The sequence below is a fragment of the Ctenopharyngodon idella genome, chromosome 3 (assembly GCF_019924925.1).
Source record: "Ctenopharyngodon idella isolate HZGC_01 chromosome 3, HZGC01, whole genome shotgun sequence".
NCBI classification, from domain to species: Eukaryota; Metazoa; Chordata; class Actinopteri; order Cypriniformes; family Xenocyprididae; genus Ctenopharyngodon; species Ctenopharyngodon idella.
Window position 1 is genome coordinate 32,662,382 of NC_067222.1, and position 20,468 is coordinate 32,682,849.

At 36.0% G+C, this 20,468-nt stretch overlaps 3 protein-coding genes across 5 annotated transcripts; 2 read left to right on the plus strand and 1 right to left on the minus strand.

Moving 5' to 3' along the window:
- The first annotated feature begins 737 nt into the window (after positions 1 to 737).
- On the plus strand, positions 738 to 8,155 carry rogdi (rogdi atypical leucine zipper). Its single transcript, XM_051888154.1, has 11 exons — positions 738 to 941; positions 1,583 to 1,654; positions 1,760 to 1,842; positions 1,983 to 2,037; positions 2,242 to 2,322; positions 2,424 to 2,519; positions 4,544 to 4,642; positions 4,722 to 4,835; positions 4,944 to 4,993; positions 5,149 to 5,275; positions 7,041 to 8,155. Exons 1-11 carry the CDS (start codon positions 864 to 866, stop codon positions 7,080 to 7,082), a joined length of 897 nt encoding a protein of 298 aa, XP_051744114.1. The 5' UTR covers positions 738 to 863; the 3' UTR covers positions 7,083 to 8,155.
- Positions 8,156 to 8,283: 128 nt separating this feature from the next.
- smim22 (small integral membrane protein 22) lies at positions 8,284 to 10,257 on the minus strand. Its single transcript, XM_051888156.1, has 4 exons — positions 10,023 to 10,257; positions 9,314 to 9,459; positions 9,178 to 9,245; positions 8,284 to 9,073 (listed from the first exon to the last, which is right to left on the minus strand). Exons 2-4 carry the CDS (start codon positions 9,438 to 9,440, stop codon positions 9,026 to 9,028), a joined length of 243 nt encoding a protein of 80 aa, XP_051744116.1. The 5' UTR covers positions 9,441 to 9,459; positions 10,023 to 10,257; the 3' UTR covers positions 8,284 to 9,025.
- Positions 10,258 to 10,676: 419 nt separating this feature from the next.
- On the plus strand, positions 10,677 to 20,219 carry cog1 (component of oligomeric golgi complex 1). Of its 3 annotated transcripts, XM_051888142.1 has the most exons (15): positions 10,677 to 11,060; positions 12,360 to 12,607; positions 12,705 to 12,886; positions 13,012 to 13,182; positions 13,742 to 13,898; positions 13,973 to 14,183; positions 15,435 to 16,220; positions 16,402 to 16,548; positions 17,493 to 17,654; positions 17,788 to 17,912; positions 18,094 to 18,202; positions 18,348 to 18,457; positions 18,723 to 18,804; positions 18,960 to 18,998; positions 19,908 to 20,219. In XM_051888142.1, exons 1-14 carry the CDS (start codon positions 10,752 to 10,754, stop codon positions 18,966 to 18,968), a joined length of 2,808 nt encoding a protein of 935 aa, XP_051744102.1. In that variant the 5' UTR covers positions 10,677 to 10,751; the 3' UTR covers positions 18,969 to 18,998; positions 19,908 to 20,219. The 3 variants fall into 3 exon arrangements, with proteins under 3 accessions (XP_051744102.1, XP_051744100.1, XP_051744101.1); XM_051888140.1 differs by lacking the exon at positions 18,960 to 18,998; XM_051888141.1 differs by lacking the exon at positions 18,960 to 18,998 and having other exon boundaries at positions 10,678 to 11,060; positions 12,363 to 12,607.
- The last annotated feature ends 249 nt before the right edge of the window (positions 20,220 to 20,468 follow it).

A 20,468-nucleotide genomic window follows, 5' to 3' on the forward strand; every position in this document is an offset into this window, starting at 1 on the left:
AAAATTGAGGCCACAAAGCATTTGACTACTGTATTTACTGTAATTTCACTTTTAAGTGTTTTCTCAACACTGCAACATTGCATAGCTATTTTAATTATCACTCAGAGTCATTTAACCATGTATTGCTATGTCTTTGGAAGTTATTTGTCTTTCAAACACATTTTATTATAATTTTTATTATTTTAAATTTGTACGATTTACTTAATTGTTAGCTTCTCACAAACCCCCTGCAGTTCCTTCACGAGCCCCAGTTTGGGAAACCCTGACGTAATGTAAAATGCGATTCATGTTGTTGATGATAGAATATATTTTCTTTCTCTTTGTATTTTATATCAACATGGTACAATGTTATCTTATTCAATTCAATGTGATAAATGAGGTCAAATGTAATTTAAAAGTAATCAAAAGTTGTCAGATGATATTACCTAAAATGTGTAATGTAATGAATTACGTTACGAACTGCAGTTTTTTTATTTTATTTTATTTTATTTTTTTTATTTTTTTTATTTTTTGCAGTGTTATTAATTTAGAATCGGTAACAGACTACAATATGTAAATAATCTACCCAGCAGCACTAACTCTAACTAATACAAAACTTCAGAAAATGTGCAAAAAAAAAAAAAAAACTGCGCAATGCCATTACATAATTTTTTTTTTTTTTTTTTTTTTTTTTTAATTTACAGAAATAAATATTAAAGTACATTTTGAAGCCGGAAGATTTCATGGTTACACAAACCGGAAGTTTGGGAGAAGGGGGCGGTGTTAAGCCTAATTGTTTATGTGTGATCGTCTATCCCGTCACACTAAACAGCTGACTGCTCAGATCATTTCTAACAGATTTTGGACAGCTTTATTGAATTGTAATGCTCGGAGCAGAGAGATCTACTCTATCTGAACTAGCGAAAATGACCGCCGCGAGTCAAGCAGAGAGGACTGTGCTGGTGAGAGATTAATTTGTGTTTAATACATGTACCATATGCATTACAGACATGCAAAGTCATTACTGATTTGATTATGAACAGTCTTTTTCAGATGTAGATTTCAGGTGCGTTGCCGTTTCAGATGTGTATATTGCTTTGCGGTGCAGACAGAGCTTGTTGGTGTAATTTTGCAGCGCATCTGGTGGGACAAAGTTCAAATTCATCCTAGCTTTAACAATCGTAACAGTGATTTGTTCTGCCTTATCATTGCTCTGTTCAGTATGTATTGATGTCGGTGTGCTTCCGACCACTGGTTCTCCCAGTAATGCAACATACCGATCGATTTTGCAGCAGAATTAAAGTGATAGTTCGCTCAGAAATGCTTTACAAATCTTTTTCTTTCTTTTTTTTTCTTTTTCTTTTTCTTTTTTTTTTTGCTTAAGAAAGTTAGAACAGTACTTTCAGTCACCATTGACTTTCACTGTATAGAAATAAAAAGGATGACCGAGAGTTTTAGTCTCCATCATTTTGTCTAACATCTCCATTTTGAGTTTCACATAAGAGAGAGAGTCATACATGAGTCATGATGAGGGTGAGTAAAAGATGACAGAATGTTCATTTTTACTGAACAATGTCTTTAAGGCAAGTTGTTGTGCTTTTAGGAGGAGGAATTTAATTGGCTGCTGAAAGAAGAGGTGCATGCAGTGCTGAAACAGCTGCAGGACATTTTGAAGGTATCTTTAGATACTTGATAAATAGCTTATGACAAATGAATTCTGTATTATTGTGCAAAAAAAAAAAAGTGCATTAATAATAGTGTTTGTGTGATTTCACCAAAGGAGGCATCAAGGCGTTTTTCAATGCCATCACCAGGTCTGGAAGGACAACTGAAACAAGAGAACTTCATTCTGGGCAGCTCAACGTAAGATCCATGTGACCATTCGGTTTGGATAATGTTAGATTTAAAGAATACAATAATGTATGATTTTTGTTGTTACAGTTTTATGGGAATGTGTACAGCGCTTAAGTATAGAAATACATTTATCATTTTTATTTCATTAGGATGGACCAGGTTAAAGGAGTCTTGACGCTACAAGGAGAAGCTCTGACTCAGGCTGTAAGTACGTTTCACAACATCATAGAAATTAAATCAGCTTTCTGCCGGAATGGCGCTGTTTTGCTTCTGGTACACTAATTGGAGTTTATAAAATGTATGATACTAAATTCAACCAGTGGAATTATAGGCAGAATTATTTACAGTATATATATATATATATAAATAATATATGATAAAAATTCTTTTCTTTTTTTTTCTTTGCAGGATATTAATATCAAAGTCACTAAAAGCAGTCAAGTCATGCATTTTGCATTCCGAGATGATAAACAGTGGAAACTGCAGCAGGTAATGTTTCTTTCTCCCTTGAACATTATCTGTTTTGGGGTGGTTTGGTATTATTCTCTCATAAAAACAGCTGTTAAAATGATCATCCTGCCCCTCCTCAGATCCAGGATGCCCGAAACCATGTGAATCAGGCCTTGCAGTTGCTAAGCAGCCGTGACGAGAGTTATCACTTTAAAACTGGGGCGGAGGTCAATAAGGTTTGTTTTTCACCTGTAAATACATCTTGCTTGTCGCAAATATTTGCATGTTGTTGTGCAGGAACCAGATTCACAAAAATCTTCTTAGGAAATAAGTTAAGACATTTCTTAAAATAAATACTTAGCAAGTTTAAAAATGAATAATTTTTTTCTTTACTTAAGATGGCCGTCATTTTGTGCTGCCTGCAGATTACCATGCTTAATTACTATCAATGAGAAAAGACGGAACAACGTAGCGCCAGATCACAGTCCAAACCAATGCTTATACATACAGTTTCTGGTGGTGCGTAGATCAAAAGATAAATCCAAGATCAAAAAGAATGAAAGATCCCCACACGAGAATGAAGTCAAAAAAGCGCCAATGAATTTATTGTCCAGAGGCCATAAAAAGTGCAAGTGCACAGTGTGTTTTCGGGATCAACCCTTCATCAGTGCCGTGATTCCAAGCATACACCTGTATCCATTTAATAAACTTATTACCGTAATCATTATAGAAAACAGGACCTCCAATACTAACACCATAAAGGTAAATAGATATACTCATAATCAAAGTTATACAACACTTTAAAAAAACATTTCTCAAAAAAATATATATTACTTTTCATATTTTTGAAATATCCTATAAATATACATAGTAAAACCAAAAATGACTACGTATGAACATCACAATTGCAAATTGAAATACATGATTTTGAAAAATGTACAAATATGATTGACAACTGAAATACATAATCACATGATTTTGAAGCAAAAGCTCCATCTTTCTTGTGACCTGTATCTGTCTTTGTGCTGCTAATGAACATGTTGTGCTGAATGCTGCCAACAAATGTTGTATTCATAAGATCTTACTGGACTTGAGTTGGTAGAGTTGGTACTAAATTTCAAATTCAGCAAAAGTCAGGGTAGACACCATATTGAATTTAACACAGATAAAAACGAGGCTGTGAGGGATAGTCTTAAGAGTCTTTACAATGGTGTACACAGAATAAAGGTCCTAGATCACATAATTTTCATAACTCACAACCTTCGAATATATTGAAGTTGTCTACAGAATTTTTTTCCCCGGAAAAACGTTTCACCAAGATTGAACCCCTACTGGGTTAAACAACAGTACAAACCATTGAATGAACTATACTTCTATCCCTCACAGCCTTGTTTTCATTCCCGTTAAGAAAATATGTTGCTACCCCAATTCTTCATAAATATTTAAACCCAACAAAGGGGGTGAGGCCATGTTGGGCTGCTTTAGAGAAGAGGAAGAGTTGTTGTAGTAGAGTGTTGACTATCATGCCGTCATTTTACAGCAGACTGCTTCACAAACGGGAGTCAATTCAATGCTGGATTTGCACAAAATATTAACATGACGGCACATGCTAGTCGATGAGTTGAATCAACTCCACAACAACTACATAAATTTATCCACTAACCGTTCAGAAACATCCAGTTGCATTCTAAAAGTTGTAACTTCTTCCTGAGTCTCTCCATCAGTGTCCGACTCCAGTTTGAACAATGTAGGGCTGAACACCGTTACTGACAATCCTCATTTTGGCTGCGTGAGATTGTCCAGCTTTGTTGTTGTTGAGCAACCGAAGCACAAGCTGTTAAAGCTCCGCCCTCTTCTGGAAGTAGCTCATTTGCATTTAAAGGGACACACACAAAAACAGCATGTTTTTGCTCACACCCAAATAGGGGCAAATTTGACAAGCTATAATAAATGATCTGTGGGGTATTTTGAGCTGAAACTTCACAGACACATTCTGGGGACACCAGAGACTTATATTACATCTTGTGAATTAGAAGAAAATAGCAGTTAAGAAGAATGTTATTCTTAATTTTTCTTGAATTGGTTTCCTTCCTGTGTACTTGTCATTTGCATAACTGAGCTTTGCCATGAGTATGTTTAAAGCTGTTGTGCGCTACAGGTTATTCAGGAATAGGAACATTGTTTCCTTACAAACAGTCTTATCATTTTCACTGGTATTGTATGTGAAGTAAGATTGCACTTGGCATCATTTGTGTTTCAGCTCATGGATGCAATAATGCTTCAGTTGACCCGAGCCCGTAACCGACTCACGACCCCGGCCAACATGACTCTTCCTGAGCTCGCAGCCAGTGGCCTAATGGTTAGTATGTGGATCTTCACTAGATTTAAATGTGGATTCTCCATGGGCTGTTATGAATAATTTCTCCTGTTCTTTCTAGAAAATGTTCACACCTCCAATGCCTGGGGATGTGATGGTGAACTTCTATATCAATCTCAGTAAACTCTGTCTGACCGTCTATCAACTACATGTGCTGCAGCCTAACACTACTAAGGTATCAAGCCATTTGAAAATCAAGAAAACACCTAGTTTGCATGGCTTTACAGTCAAGCTTAACACAAATGTGTCTGTTTTAATATGCATAATCATTGTTTTCTGTTAGAACTTCAAACCAGCAGGAAGTTCAGTGCTGCATAATCCAGGAGCAATGTTGTAAGTGATCATCATCACATTTCCTGTTTTCATGCTGCAACACCGGAAGTCAGTCTCATACAGTATCATAATGTGTCATTCTGCTTTTTTTTTTTTAAACAGTCTGTTTGATGAAGGTTTTGTGTCATTTCATATTATTTTATTTTCTTCTCAAGTGAATACAACAACACCAAGTTTGAGGTGAGCCACGTCCATAAGGTGGAGTGTGTAGTGCCGTGGCTGAATGACACTCTGGTGTTTTTCACCATTTCCCTGCAGCTCTGTCAACAGCTCAAAGATAAGGTGGGTGTGGCCTGTTGATATGGTAACAAATATGATCTCACATGCACTGTCACCGTCATAACTGAAGAACATCGCATGGTAACAGAATGACATCAGAAGGTTATCAGGGAGACTTGGCAGTTCAGAATTAGGGCTGAACGATTATGGTAAAAATTGTTGATAATCACCCTGATATTGTAATCACTAATCTGTTAATATTAATATTATTTGCTATTATTACTTTTACTATTAATTATGATTAATAGAATTACTAGGATCATTTTTCAGAATGACCAACAATGATTTTCAAGCCTGTTTTTGAGTGAAATGTGTCTTAGCACTCTTTAGTATGCCAGTGAACATAAAAGTTAAACATTCACAACCATTTAAATGTTTGGGGTCAGAAAAATACAGTAAAAACAGTGACAGTGTGAAATATTATTACAATTTAAAATATGTTTTTCATTTGAATATATTTTAAAATGTAATTTCTTCCTGTGATGGCAAAACTGAATTGTCAGAAGCCAAAAGAACCGCAATTATTTGAAATAGAAATCTTTTGTAACATCTTTTACTGAACCTTTTGCTGAAGTTTAATATATCCTTGCTTAACAAAAGTATTAATTGCTTTAAAAAAATCGTACTGACCCCAAACTTTGAACAGTAGAGTAAAATGTGGATCAGACCAGTTAAAACTCAACAGCTGTTGTTAATGATTGGCCTGAGATTCACCATTGAAGTTGACGTGTCAGATTTATTATAATGCTCAACCAGTGCAAAAAGCAAAGCAAAAAAATTTTACACAACGGGAGCAGATCTGAATGAATGCTGTAATCAACAGCAAGTTACTTTGTTTTCCCATTTATTGACTGACACTTCTCCTGTCCCCATGTTGAGGGAAATCGGGAGTATTGGCCTCCACAATGTCGTAAATATGAGTGGGAAGTTTGGGATTTTCTTTAAGCCCTTGTTGGGGGTGTGTCAGTGAGAAACATGGCGGAATACCACAATATTATAGGTATTTAGCGGTGACATTAGTCAGACTTTTCTATTTACATGAAGTAAGCTTACTGCCTGCTAAAAATATGGTAGCATTATAATATAACAATATAATATGTAATGATAAAGTTTACAGTGGCTTCATAAATTATTAAAATTATAAAAAACTCAACTGATGCACATTCTTTGTTCTTCATTTTCTATAAGTAGAAGTGTTTTTGTGTAACTAATTTAGAGAAGGCACGCCGCCATCTTAATCTGACAAAAGTGACTTGAATGCACCTGCCGTCGTTAACACGACTTCCCACCTCGTACATACTAACTTCCTAGGAGGACTTGAATGCACCATATGTGCAGAGGAAATTTGTGTAAACATGATGGTTATTCTAGACTAGTTTTAGACTAAACGTGAGCATATTTACTTTTTCTCCTGCGTCCTATTCTTCTGTATCCCAGAATGGCAGCATTTGAGTTGCGCTGTACAGGCGTGAATTTGCATTTCCTTCAGCCTGAGGCTTATTCATTTCACTTTTGGCGTGAAAGGGCCTTAACATTTGCTAAAAATAGAACTTTTTTTGTTGTTATAAAACAAACAAACAGCTCAGATGACAAAAAGTAACACAAAAGTAAATATAACGCATTACTTTCTGTAAAAAGTAACTCAATTAGTTACTTTTTTAAGGGAGTATCGCGATATTGTAATGCTCGATGCAACACGGTGTTACTTTTAAAAGTAACTTTCCCCAACACTTATCTAATGTTCATTTCTTTCCTTTTTTATTTGCAGATTTCCGTCTTCTCTAGTTTCTGGAACTACAGACCGTTTTAAGCTACATCTGACCAAAACTCTACAGTGAATGATAATATAAATGACATAATTATGATCTAGAATGCACTAGGAACAAAAAAAATTCTGTGAACAAGTTCCATGAGATCTATTGTTACTTCTATTGTTACTTTACTATATGACCAATGTATTCATTGTGTGCTTCTCGTTCAGTATGTGTACTGCAGCAGAGGTAGTGAGCATAGTTTATGGACTGAATGCGTTCATTTGAAACAGGCTCTTCAGATGAAGGAATTCAGTGATGTGTTTTTTTGTGTGTGTGTGTTTTTGTGTTTATGCAGTATTTGTCATTGTCAGTGTTGACTATTTGTCAGTAATCTTGCCTATATTGAAGCTAACCTCATCTAACGTGTTTAGGTTTAGACAATACACAATGCTTACGTTCTTATTTGTCACAATGACTGTGAAATATTCCAGTTCATTTGTTGTTGAGAGATCTCTTCAAACTCATTTTACCAGTGTTCATTCCTTTTAATCCAGGGGCTTGTAAGTTTAACACTTGAACATTATTTATCTAATACCAGGGACTATCATCAATGCAGCAAGATAAAAGCATTGAAACCATTATCATAAGCTTATAAATGTGCATAAATGACCAACAGTATATTTGCCACTGTGACTCAACTGTGGTATGATTATATCAACACTAAATGACAGATAACGTTGAATGATGTCAGGGCTTCATTTCCCATCATTCCATTAAAACTACACACATTCCTGAGGATGGCTGATTAGAGCGAAGTTCAGCATTTCTGATAACCATCATTCTATGATTAAAAAAGAATCTTACGTTGATCGGTAGTTCGGATACTGTTCAGGGTTTGTGATCATTACAGAAAGGGTTTCTCCGTGTCAGTAGTTCATTTACTCTATTGTCAGCCTTGTTTATTTATTGCCACATTTTTATTTATTTCATGTTAAATGCACTTAATTTGTGTCCTTATTGATTTCATGCATGACAATTTGAATATTGCTCAAGTAAAACTGAAGCTATTTTAATGTATATTTCACGCTTAATATGGAATATTTTGTGCAATAAACATACTTTATGAACATTACCTTGTTCTTGTCCCATTTCTCAAAATGTTTTAGATTGAATTAACTGACCAATGCTATTGTCAAAGTATTTTTATATAAGCAAAGGAACATTTTATTTGCTAATTGCAATTGAATTTCACTGAAATTAAACCTTTTAAATAGATTTATTATTGGCTTACAAAGTCTAAATTTTATAACAATGTGGTACATTTTAAAAATGTTACACAAACATTCATACTCATTTTTCCAAGTTAGTTTTCATAAATAAAACATTGCTTAATCTGTTTTCCTCTTCTAAAAAATGAGAGGTTTTAACAGTAAAGTGAACCATTTAAAGTTTTTTTTTTTGTTTGTTTTTAAATCTTTTCAGAAAGTGTGTAGGTTCTGTATTGTTTACATTTCAGATTTAAAAGTCAAGCCTTTAAAAGAAATACACTGAAAACTCAAGTCTTAGACATGCCTGAATCAAGGAAAAGGTGTTGGCTGAGTGGCTGGGATAATCAGTAACAGCCAGATTCCAGATTAAACAATCTATAAAAACAAGAAATGTCAATGAATGCTGTTTGTTAAGGGCCTGCATTTGTTCCATCCAGAAAATCTCATATAAAATGCTTCAATAATGTGTTTAACTAGAAAGTGGACAAATGCAACTTCAGTCATGTGATGTCCTGGGTAAATATTAACAGCATTTTTACGTAGTTGGGAAAGGTTTTTGCTTTTATCATCGCTATAAGGAAGCATCTTCCTAAAATATTTTCTTCCTCTAATAATTTACCTTTTCCGAGTATAAATAATGATTAGGTGGCATAAGTGATATAAAAATAGATTCACATAATTGATATTTTGTAGGTGATTTGAATGTAGTGGTTCCCGTTGTTCCTGGAAAATCATGGCTCCATTCCCATGTTGTCGATGCCCACCTTCTGTCTTCTTGGCTTTAATGTGGAAACAGTAGCGGTTACCACTAATGTCATGACATGCATTGTTTCATGAATCTATAGATAGGTTATCTGTGAAATTACACCAGTAGCATTCTGACCTTCTCATCGCAGCAGCAGCAGCAACAGCAGCGGATGAGAACCAAGATAACCAGCAAGAGGACCATGCCTATGAACATTTAACATTGTGTGTTAATGATTCTTAATTATGTATCGTCATTTCTCATTTTTACTTACCTATAAAGATGAAGAAAACTGCAAAGGAGGCAATGTCCCAATCTGACTGAAACATCTGCTTTGATTGTAGTCTTGAGACCACATCATTGAACTGGTTCTCAAAATCCTGTTGAATGCTCTTGTCCATGACTTCAGTAAGAAGATTCCTAAATGCAGGGAATGATATTAATTACACGCTGTTGACATCTATTTGAAAACAGAAACTAAGAAAATGAAACCCTGATGCCCATAAACTAAACCAACCTGTTCAATAAACAAATGTACTCAAATTACATCCTGAATAAACAGGAAGTGTTTTTCTAGTCTTTGGTAAAAAAAGAAATTAGATTAACCACAACGAGAATCTTAAGGTATAAACTAGGCTATATTCTAAACTTTATAAAGTGTATTTTGAATTAAGACATTAGAAACTAAAAGAGAAAATGACAAACGACAATAGTCACGCCATTGTTTTATTCATTCGTACGTTTATTCAGTTAACAGCGACCGACTGAGCTCAAATTCATTCGCTTAACACTTTTAATAATACTTAAACATTTTATCGTTTACTTTTAAAGTAGGCAATTAATCTTACAATTACCAAAATCATGAAAATCAAAGATCGCATATCATATATAACCTAAAATAATTTACAATCGTCCTAATTTGCTTATTTCCATTTTCATAAATCGTCTTAATGTATCTTTTAGAACAATTATCGGTCACTCACCTGTTGTTTTGCTCTGTCGTATTTCCGGGTTACTGAGCTACACCTGTCACTGTGATGCAGCTCCTGTTCAATGAAATGGTTTTGCGGAAGTGAGATGCTTCTATCAAACTACAGGAGTCTAGCGCCAACTCAGTGGCCTTTAATCTGATGTTGACAAAATATTAACTACACACAGAATACACCATACCCTAGTCATATTAAAACAGCTGGCAGGTCCAGCTATGCAGTTCGTATTGCATTCAATATACATTTCTTTAGATATGCGTTGCGTCATTGTTTTTAACTCAGGTATTCCACACTTCAGGTCTATTTAGTTATCACAACTTTGATAAAAATGTAAAGCTATATAATAATTAATTTAAATTCTACCTGAACACTGTTATAACCTCCAGCAGCTTAAAAGCCCTTAATACTAACATTATGTCATTTTAATGATATTTTCCTAATTTTGTAACAGGTAAATTTTCTATCGTGCATACCCCTGGAATTGTTATGTATGTTCTTGGCATTAATAAAAAGAATTAAAAATCACCTATCAGGTAGTAAATAAATAAATATTGCAGCGAAAACGTACCATGGATGTTGTAGTACCAAACATCCACTAAAGGGGACGCTGTCTCACTTCATTCGATATGTGAGGAATGACCTCTGACCCTTTGTTTACGTGGAAGGAGAGCCGTTCGTGCTTCCGGGTTTTATTTCTGCAGTTATCTGCTCAGTTTTAAAGAGATGGCTGCAGTACCGGCCCAGTCTCTTCGGGTTTCAGAAATTAAAGATCCCACCGTTTTATTTGAACGGTACGGTACGGATGACATCCGTGCTATCGAGAGGAAAGTGCGCGGAGAGATAGAGCAGAAGAAGGAGGAACTTCGACAGATGGTCGGTGAACGTTACCGGGATCTGATCGATGCTGCTGACACTATCGGTGAGATGAGACAGTGCTCGGAAAGTGTCGTTCAGTCCATCCAGGACATGTACCGGTACTGTCACAAACTGAAACAGGCGAAACACGCCCCTCAGTCCAGCGGCAAAGCAGAGGTAAAGTTCTCGTTCTGGAGTTTGGGGGCAAAACAGCCTGCAAAAAATGAAAATATTAAAGTTTATGTATTATTTATTCTGACTTAATTTATTCAGCTTCGTCAGAGATATGTTTGGGTGCAACCTGCTGCTTTCATTTCCTCGTCAATCAATATGGGTCACCGTCAGATACAAATACAATATGTCATATTTGTCATAAATATTGGCAAATGTAGCACTTCGGTGAAAGAAAGAATCAAGACTAATACTACCAATCAAACCTGCTGCTCCAGCTCTATTGAACTGCCACAACTGTCAGAAATAAAATCTTACATTGTTGTCAAAATATCCATATTATGAAGTGCAGGAGTCATTTCGTATTCTAGCTAGTAGTGAGAGATAAGAATTATCTAATCATTTTTTTTTTTTACAATTTGTCTGATGGAGATAAGCATAATTACTGGTTATTCTAAATAAAGAAGGCTCTTATACTTACCAAGTCTGCATTTGTTTGATCAAAAATACAGTAAAAACAACAATAAATCTAAGTAAATAATAAATTATCTTATTTTGATATAATTTTAAATGTAATTTATTCCTCTGGTAGCAAAGTTGAATTTTAAGCGTCATTACTCACTCTTCAGAGTCACATGATCCTTCAGAAATCATTCTGATATGATGATTTGATGCTCAAGAAACATTTCCTATTATTATCAATGGCGAAAACATTTGTGCTGCTTAATATTTCTGTGGAAAATTTATCTCAGGGTTCTTTGATTAATAGAAATGTAAAAGAACAGCATTTATTTGAAATGGAAATCTTTTGTAACATTATAATTGTCTTTAGTGTCAACATAATGAATCCTTGCTGAAAAAAAAAATTAATAAAAAAAAAAAACAAATCTTACTGACCCCAAATTTTTGAATGGTAGTGTGTATGATATGTAGCCATCATCAGGTTATCCATCAGGTTATGTTTATATACTGTAGTCTATGCCTTCAATCATTTTTGTTAAGCATTTTCGGGAACACTTCATTTTAGTGTCCTTGCTACATATGTTACTTACTGTAGTAATAACTGTAAAATACGCATAATTACATCCGACTCACCCTAAACCAAACCCTAATCCTAGCCCTAACCCTATAGTAAGTACATGTTGTTATTACTTAGTACTTAAATGTATAGTTACACTGTAACAAGGATGACTTAAAATAAAGTGTATCCTCAGTTTCTATCTATATACAATAAATTCAATATACAATATACAAAAAGTCAGAGCTCAATTGTTAAGTGCTCATTAGATGTGTTTTTATTCCCAGCAGGGTCAGAAACAATCCCAGGACAAATTCTATACGATGGCATCACAGATAAAGCTCCTTCTGGAAATCCCTGAGCGGGTCTGGAGCGCAATGGAGTCCTCGCAGTACCTGCAGGCCACACAGCTCTACCTGCTGTGCTGTCACCTTCACAGCCAGCTACACTTGGAGGGCGGAGGGCATCAATACAGCCCCGTCCTCTCTCGCTTCCCCATCCTGGTGCGCCAGGTAGCAGCTGCGGGTCATTTCAGGTATGTTATAGACTTACATAGCTGTTAAATGCTTTAGAGAGGCATCATTTGGTTTAGTTTTTTGCTCTTACAAAAAGCTAGCTGCCTTTATTTGCAGGTCCACAATCTTATCAGAGAGTAAGTCTGTGCTGCGCGGCAGGGCGGTGTCTGATCAAGCGATCGCTGAAGCGCTGGTCTCCACCATGCTCCTGGAGGACAGCTCCCCTCGCCAGGCGCTTGCTGATTTCCTGCTAGCTAGGAAAGCATCCATTCAGCAACTGCTCAATCAGCCCCAGCATGGTGAATATTCCTTATGAGGAATTAAAGCTTGTTCTCTTATTTGTATTTGGTTGATTAGAATAAATCATTACATTTGCAGATTGTTGTTTTTTTTTTATAAAGATGTGATGCTGTCCCTATTTCAGGTGCTGGTGTTAAAGCACAGGTTTGTTCCTTGGTGGAGCTGCTGGTCACCACTCTGTATCAGGCGTACGCTGTGTTTTATGTGCCTCCGGAGGGCCAAGTGTCTGATACCGGATTGGGCTGTGGCCTGCTTTTTACCACCTTGGAGAATGTGACCTCCAACACATCCTCTGGTGAGTTATCGATTTTACGGTTACGTTGGGATGCTTAAACATTGGTGTAAGGGGTCAGCAAGGTCAGAAATTAATGAGGGCTTGGAGCAAAAGAAACAAAAATGCCCCCCAAATTAGAATTGTCAAAAGTAACGACTTCGGTACTGAAATTTTAAGAATGTGATGTTTTGATCAGCATTATCAGTCTGTGTAAGTAAACATTAATGACATGTCAGATGCAGCTTCTGTTACACATTTGCAGTGTAAAAAAATTGCTTTTGTTTATTAAAAATAAATGTGTTGGTAACAGTCTATAGCATTCTTTTTGAAGTAATTGGTTACATTTAAATATCTGACATAAAAGACAACACTGATACATTTAATAAGTTAATTATAAAAATTGCCCTTATAAAGGTAACAAGTGTCCTTGGAAAGCAATTACAGGGGGCCCCTTAATGGAAAAGTACATTTTTGACCCTCAGTGTCACTATGTGCGAACCAGCCCGACACCTTGTTCTTTTACAACATGTGTCTAACTAACTTGCCTAAAAGAATCTTTGTGATTTTATGTGAAATCTAGGGAAAGAAATCAAGGTTCTGGACAAGGAGATGAGCACAGGAAGCTGGTTTAAATACCTTCCCCCTTCAGTGATAAACTTCCAGCCTGTCCTTCGGACACTAGCACAGCCTATACAGAGGGAGCAGCTCAGAGACACGCTGCAGCAGTGGATCGATACGTATGTCCCTCCCACAAATGTTAATTTGCTTTTCTTTAAGGATTTGTTTTAAATGCTCCTTTTTCTTGTAATAGCTGTAAGGAGGATATCCGCAGCGGAGTCAGCAGCCTTCTGGTCTATGTGAAGAGTTTAAAGGGTCTGGCTGCGATTCGAGATGCCGTGTGGGAACTGCTCAGCAGTGAGTCCATCAGTCAACACTGGAGTACTGTGTGTCAGTCCCTCCTCGAACGACCTCTGGCTTTGTGGGATGACCTTTTGCAGCAGCTCTTCCTGCAGAGGCTTCAGGTATTTCTTACCGATTTAACCAGTTTAACTAGTCTGATAGATGTGTTGGCCCTGTTTACAAATATTGGGTGATCCCATTGCAGGTATTCAGGTGAGAATGTTTGACATTCTAACTGCCAGTGATTAGACTTCAAGAGAAGTGTATCTGACTATATACATAATTCATCATGTCATTGTAATACTACATGTTAATAATACATATATCTACTATTTACTATATATATATATATATATATATATATATATATATATATATATATATCTGTATTTTTTTTTTTAGTTAATTGAATGAAAAAGTAAAACATGCTATTCCGCATCTTTCCCAGTCTTCTCCTCAAAACGATTGGCCCACTGAAATGCTAAAGATACATTTATGATTATATGCTCTACATATCATGTATAAATTGTATAAAATATTACAATATTATTGTATTAATTGTATAATATTATTAATATTGTATTCATTATAACAATTAATACATGTACACTCCTGCTCAAAGTTTGTGGTTGGTTAGATTTTTAAATGTTTTTTAAAGAAGTCTCTTATGCTCCCCAAAGTTGCATTTATTTGATCAGAAATGCATTAACAGCAGTAATATTGGGAAATATTATTACAATTTAAAATAATTGTGTTCTATTTGAAAATATTTTAAAATGCAATTTATTCCTGTTATGCAAAGCTGAGTTTTCAGTATCATTATTCCAGTCTTCAGTGTCACATGATCCTTCAGAAATCACTCTAATATGATGATTTGCTGTTCAAGAAACATTTATTATCATCGCTAAAAACAATAGTTCTGCTTAATATTTTTGTTGAAACCGTGATACATTTTTAATGACTCTTTGATGAATAGAAAGAATACAAGAAACCGCATTTATTTAAAAATAAAAATCTTTTGTAACTGTGTAAAAGTACTTTCATTTTTGGTCAATTTAAAGTGTACTTACTGGGTAATATTAATTTCTTTAGGAAATTCTTATTGACCCCAAATTTTTGAACTGTAGTGTATATATATTGTAAAATTATCTATGATGATGTATTGTACATTAAATATATATATTAATATACATGTTGTACACCCCATTTACACTTGTAATTATCGCTGTCTTTGTGATCAAATGACCTGAGATTGAATGTTAACACAATGCCTTGTCATCCAAGGTGAGGTGTCGGTTATCTCTCTAAACCTTGAGTTTATAGGCACAGGTAACTTGTCTCCTCCTTTACTCATTTACCCTTTATCCCTCTAGGTGATCACGCAGGAGGGCACAGAAGGGATCTCCAGCAGCTCCAGACAGCTCTTGTCTTCAGCTCTGCGGGATCTGCAGAGTCAAGCCATAGCTGGGACTTTCAGCCGCGGGGCGCAGTATGAGAGTGACGTTGCAGCTTTCCTGTGGTCCGAGTCTCAAGGTGACCTGCTCAGCGACACAGCCTGGGTGAGTGTAGCCCAACGCAGCCCGCAGCAGAAGAGCGGCCTGTCCATGAAGACCCAGGCCCTCACCCCCTGCGTTCAGACCTTCTGCTCCTCCCTAGACTCTAAGCTCAAAGCCAAATTAGATGATCTGCAGCACTACTTGCCCTCTGAAAAAAATGGCAAGGAGCCTTCAGAGATGGTCCCAGTGACGACTAGCTCTCCTATTAACCGTTTTATGGATGCTGGAGCGGTGGAGGACATTCTTAGAGGGCACTGCCTGGCATGTGTGAGGGACATCCTTGCCAGCATTCGTACTGAGCTCACTAATGCCAAGGCTAAGACCAGCAACCCCAGCCAGTTAAGTTCAGTGCTCTTTATGGCCAGACTATGCCAGTCAATGGGAGAACTGTGTCCTAGTCTGAAACAATGCATCCTGGGGAAGCAGGGGGGCGTGGATCCTGTGAGCAGAGGCACTCCACGACAGGGCAAGAAGTTGGGCAAAGGCAGCACAGCCAAGGCAGCGGACGTCAGCCCAGCTCAGGCTAAGTGGAGCTGTCTGAAAGAGGAACTTCTTTCCTGCAGCATGGAGGCCTATGGTATCTGGAGCTCTGCACTCACCAGGGTAAGATTATGAAGACATTCTGAGGACAGGAAATCAATAGACTTCATTCACCAGCTTGATAGTGCAAAAATGTGTGTTTTTTTTTATTTTTTTATGCAGAGTACATACTTTAGGCATATATGTTTACCTTTTAAATGCTTATATTCTTCAATAAAATTGAATGATTAAAAATGCATTACAGGCACTTGTGGGCAGCTTTGCTGCGACTCTCCATGCAGGAACCCCTGGATCTATCCTGGGTACTGCAACTAATTGGGAAGAACTTGAAATACAGGAAGAAACGGAGTCAGGCAACAGTATAATGTCCAAAATACGCCTTCCTGTGCAGGTAACAGCTACATTTGTCCAATTATTATTATTATTATTATTATTATTAATATGAATACTTTAATGTATATATTAAGGAGACCTAATGTGGGCTTATTGCATACTGAGATTTCAGTGCCAAATTATGAATCTCAAATGTGATGCACCACCTTAGATAAACAAAGATAAACAAATACTATATATATATATATATTTTATGAAAGACATAAATACAAACTATTTTTTTACAATTATTTATTTATTTATTTATTTGTGATATTATTATATTATTAATATGTTATTATTTTTATGGAACTAAATAATTGCAGTTAATTGTGTTTATAAAATGTAAATGTTTTCAGTTAACATTTGTAAATGTTTTCAATTATTACATAAAATCCTACATTTTGTAAAATACTTATTATAATTTTTTGCAGACTCTCTAGCACCCCCTTGTGGCCCCCTGGTTTTAAACTTTTTTTTTTGTATTATTGCAGTGTTTTACGTAATAGAAAAATTGTCTCTATATATTTTTTTAATTATTTTTATTGAAGGAAGAACAGACTGAAATATTACATACAAAAAGAATTAACAACGCTGCTTTTGATTTTACAATTTTTCCCCCTTACCCACAACCCACCCCCCAAAACAATTTAAAAAAAAAAAAACAATGAATAAACATGATAAATAAATAAAAACAAAATGGAAAGACAGAATCTCAAAGTTCCAATATTACAAACATTGAGGAAATCATTGTTAGCCCATTGTGTCTGATTGCGTTATACGTTCCAGTGTGCACAGGCCTTTTAACTTCATTATTGATTTTAGTTTGGGGGAAGAGTTATGCCCTTTTCAAAATATGAGATCACTGGAGTCAATACTGAATAAAAACAGGATGTCTCTATATTAATTGTAAAATAATTGTTTTCCCTTTTTTTTCTTTTTTTTTCTCTCTCTCTCTCTCAGCCATCATGGTATGTTCAGTCGTTACTCTTCCATCTGTGCCTTGAGGTCAATAGGGTCGGAGGTCACGCGTTACCAAAGGTCACTCTGTTGGACATCTTGCGGAGTTGTCTTGATCAGGTGGTGAGTGAGTATGAAAGACTCACTCAGAAAACACAGAGCAAGGTGAGACGATCGATCAAATGTCTCTCTCATTCTTCTGTTCCTGCTTTTTAGCCACTATTGTAATGGAATAATTCTTTAAAACCAAATGTCTGTTGTTCTGTCTCCTGTCTTTCCTTCCTTTCTCTCTCTCTAGGACTCAGGCCTCCCCATGACCCAGAACAGAGCTTTGCAGCTGTTGTTTGACCTTCGGTATCTCAGTGCCACTCTAGGGTCCCGCCTTGAAGAGGGTAGGAGTTCCCGCTTTCAACAAGACCCAAGGTAACCTCTTCACAAGCTAGGAATGGGCACAAGCCCTCAGTAGGAAGTAACAGCAATGATCCGTCATGAAAACACAATCATAGCGTGACTTCACCTTCCAACTTTAAAACAAAGCACAACCGATTACACCAAGAATAGCTTACCTCTTACACTTTTCCTTCATTCTTTTTGTTTGTTAAAGGATCCAGCAGGTCTGCGACTCCCTTGAAAGTCACATTGATCCATTTGACCTGGATGTTTTCACTCCACATCTGAGCAGCAACCTGAACCGACTCTCACAAAGGACCTCTGTAAGCATTGCCATTTATTTCCCACTAACCCTGTTTTTAAACATCCCCCCATGTAATTGGCAATTTGCCTGTTCTCATGTGATATAGGCATGATTATTGTCATCTTTTGTGTATTGAACAGTGTTTTGTCTCATGTTGTTTGTAGGTGCTTTTAGGATTGTTAACTGGCACAGAGAAGCAGTTTACCTCTAGGACCAACAATATCAACTCTCAGGAACCATACAACATCCTTCCTTTGGCTAGCAGCCAGATCCGGTGAGTATAAAGCTCTTGTCTTACCCTTCTCACTGTTTAACATATTGTTATAAATATTTATGTCTAGTTAGATGCTGTCATGCTGTGCGCTTGAATATTGTACAACATAATAAAAATATATTTTATGTTATAAACATCATATATGCGTTTAAATGTGGTAATTTGATCAATTTATTTAGTTTTAATTCATTATATATTTTTTAAATATTTAATTTTATATATTTTTATAAATATATAATTATATATTCTCCCCCCCCCCCTCAAGGTTTGGTTTGCTGCCACTGAGTATGACAAATTCTCGGAAGACTAATTCGGCCACACATGGAGCAGATATCACTAGACCACTGGTAGGTTGGCTAAGCATTTATTATGTACAATACCTCTTCTGGTATGTTTAAAAGAAAAGTAAACGCTTATGCTTATGTTTATAGAAAAAGACTTCAGTTGGTGTTTTATGTTATCATGGCTTTGCAAATAAGTCACTTTCTACCAATGCTCCCAGTTTTACTAGCAGAAGAGCTGCTGAATCTCAAGGCGATAGGTGATGTCATGTTGTGTGGTGCTACTTCATTTTTTGCAGTGAGCTTGCAGTGCATAGTTTTGGATTTACTGAACTTGATTCACTCTGATATGCTTTGTGAATGCAACATGTGGCATAGCAGCAATCAAATGCAACTGATGAATACTGAGCAGTATGAGCATCAAGGCTGTTGAGCAGTATTAATCACAATGCAAAGTCTGTCTTAAAGTGTTAGTTCACCCAAAAATGGAATTTCTGTCATTAAGTACTCCCCCCCTCATGTCGTCCCAAAGACCTTTCGTTCATCGTTCATCTTCGGAACACAAATTAAGATAGTTTTGATGAAATCCAAGGGTATCTGAACCACACTTAAGCAGCAAAGTCATTGCACCTTTTGAGGTCCAGAAAGGTAGTAAAGATATCGTTAAAATAGTCAATGCGACTTCAGTGGTTCAACCTTAATGTTATGAAGTGACAAGAATACTTTTTGTGCACAAAAACAAAACAAAAATAATGACTTTAACAATTTGAACTGTTGTCATACGCAGTTTGAGCAGAGGCACAGTGAACACAGTTCAGCGATTCTGTGTTTACGTCTGAACGCCGGCTTGAACCACTGTCGTCACGTTGACTATTTTAAAAATGTCTTTAATAACTTTCTGGACCTCAATGACAGAAATTTCATTTTTGGGTGAACTAACCCTTTAAGTTTAATACTTTTGTATTATAAGCAAGCAAGCATCATGTAGTTACAGATTTCTTCACTGGCTTTAAACCTGCTAAATCTTCTGCTTGTGGTGACAATTTTTGGCTCTAACTGGGTGAAAAACTATTCAAAGCTCTGTACCTGCTCTAGTGTCACAACATTATGAGATGCAAATCCATTTTTAAGGCAGTTTACATGTTTGTGTGTTTGTTTTATCATTTTAGGTGGCTCCCTCCTCTGCTTCTTCTCCACAGGACAGTTTCCGGCCAGGAAATCTCTTCAGGCAGTTAGCCGATCAAGAAGAGGAATCCGCAGCCCCTTCTCTCTTTAAATTAGGCTGGCTTTCTAGCATGGCCAAATAAACTTTTATAAAGTTGGTATTTTTTTAACCGCATACAACACTATGTAAAATATTTAAAATACATTTTGAAATGTAACAATGTCCTGTATTGCCTATTCTTTCAAAATCACATGATATAAAGAGAAATTACGATCCAAATCATTAATAAAAGGGAAAGATTAAATGACCGTTACAATTTTGTATTTATCAAGCACATTAGCTATTATTTAGTGGCTTTTAACTTCATTCTGATTAAAAATGTTAAGTGAATCAGAAGCATAATATAATTCCATTTTTTTTTTCTCTTTGTAAGTTACATTTTGGTGTAAATGTATATTTTGGCTATTTATCCTCATTAGTTACTGTAGTTACCCTAATTAAGATTTTGCTTGTGTATATTTAAACATTTTTGGGTTGGCATGAGAAAAAGTTAAAGGGGTGGTTG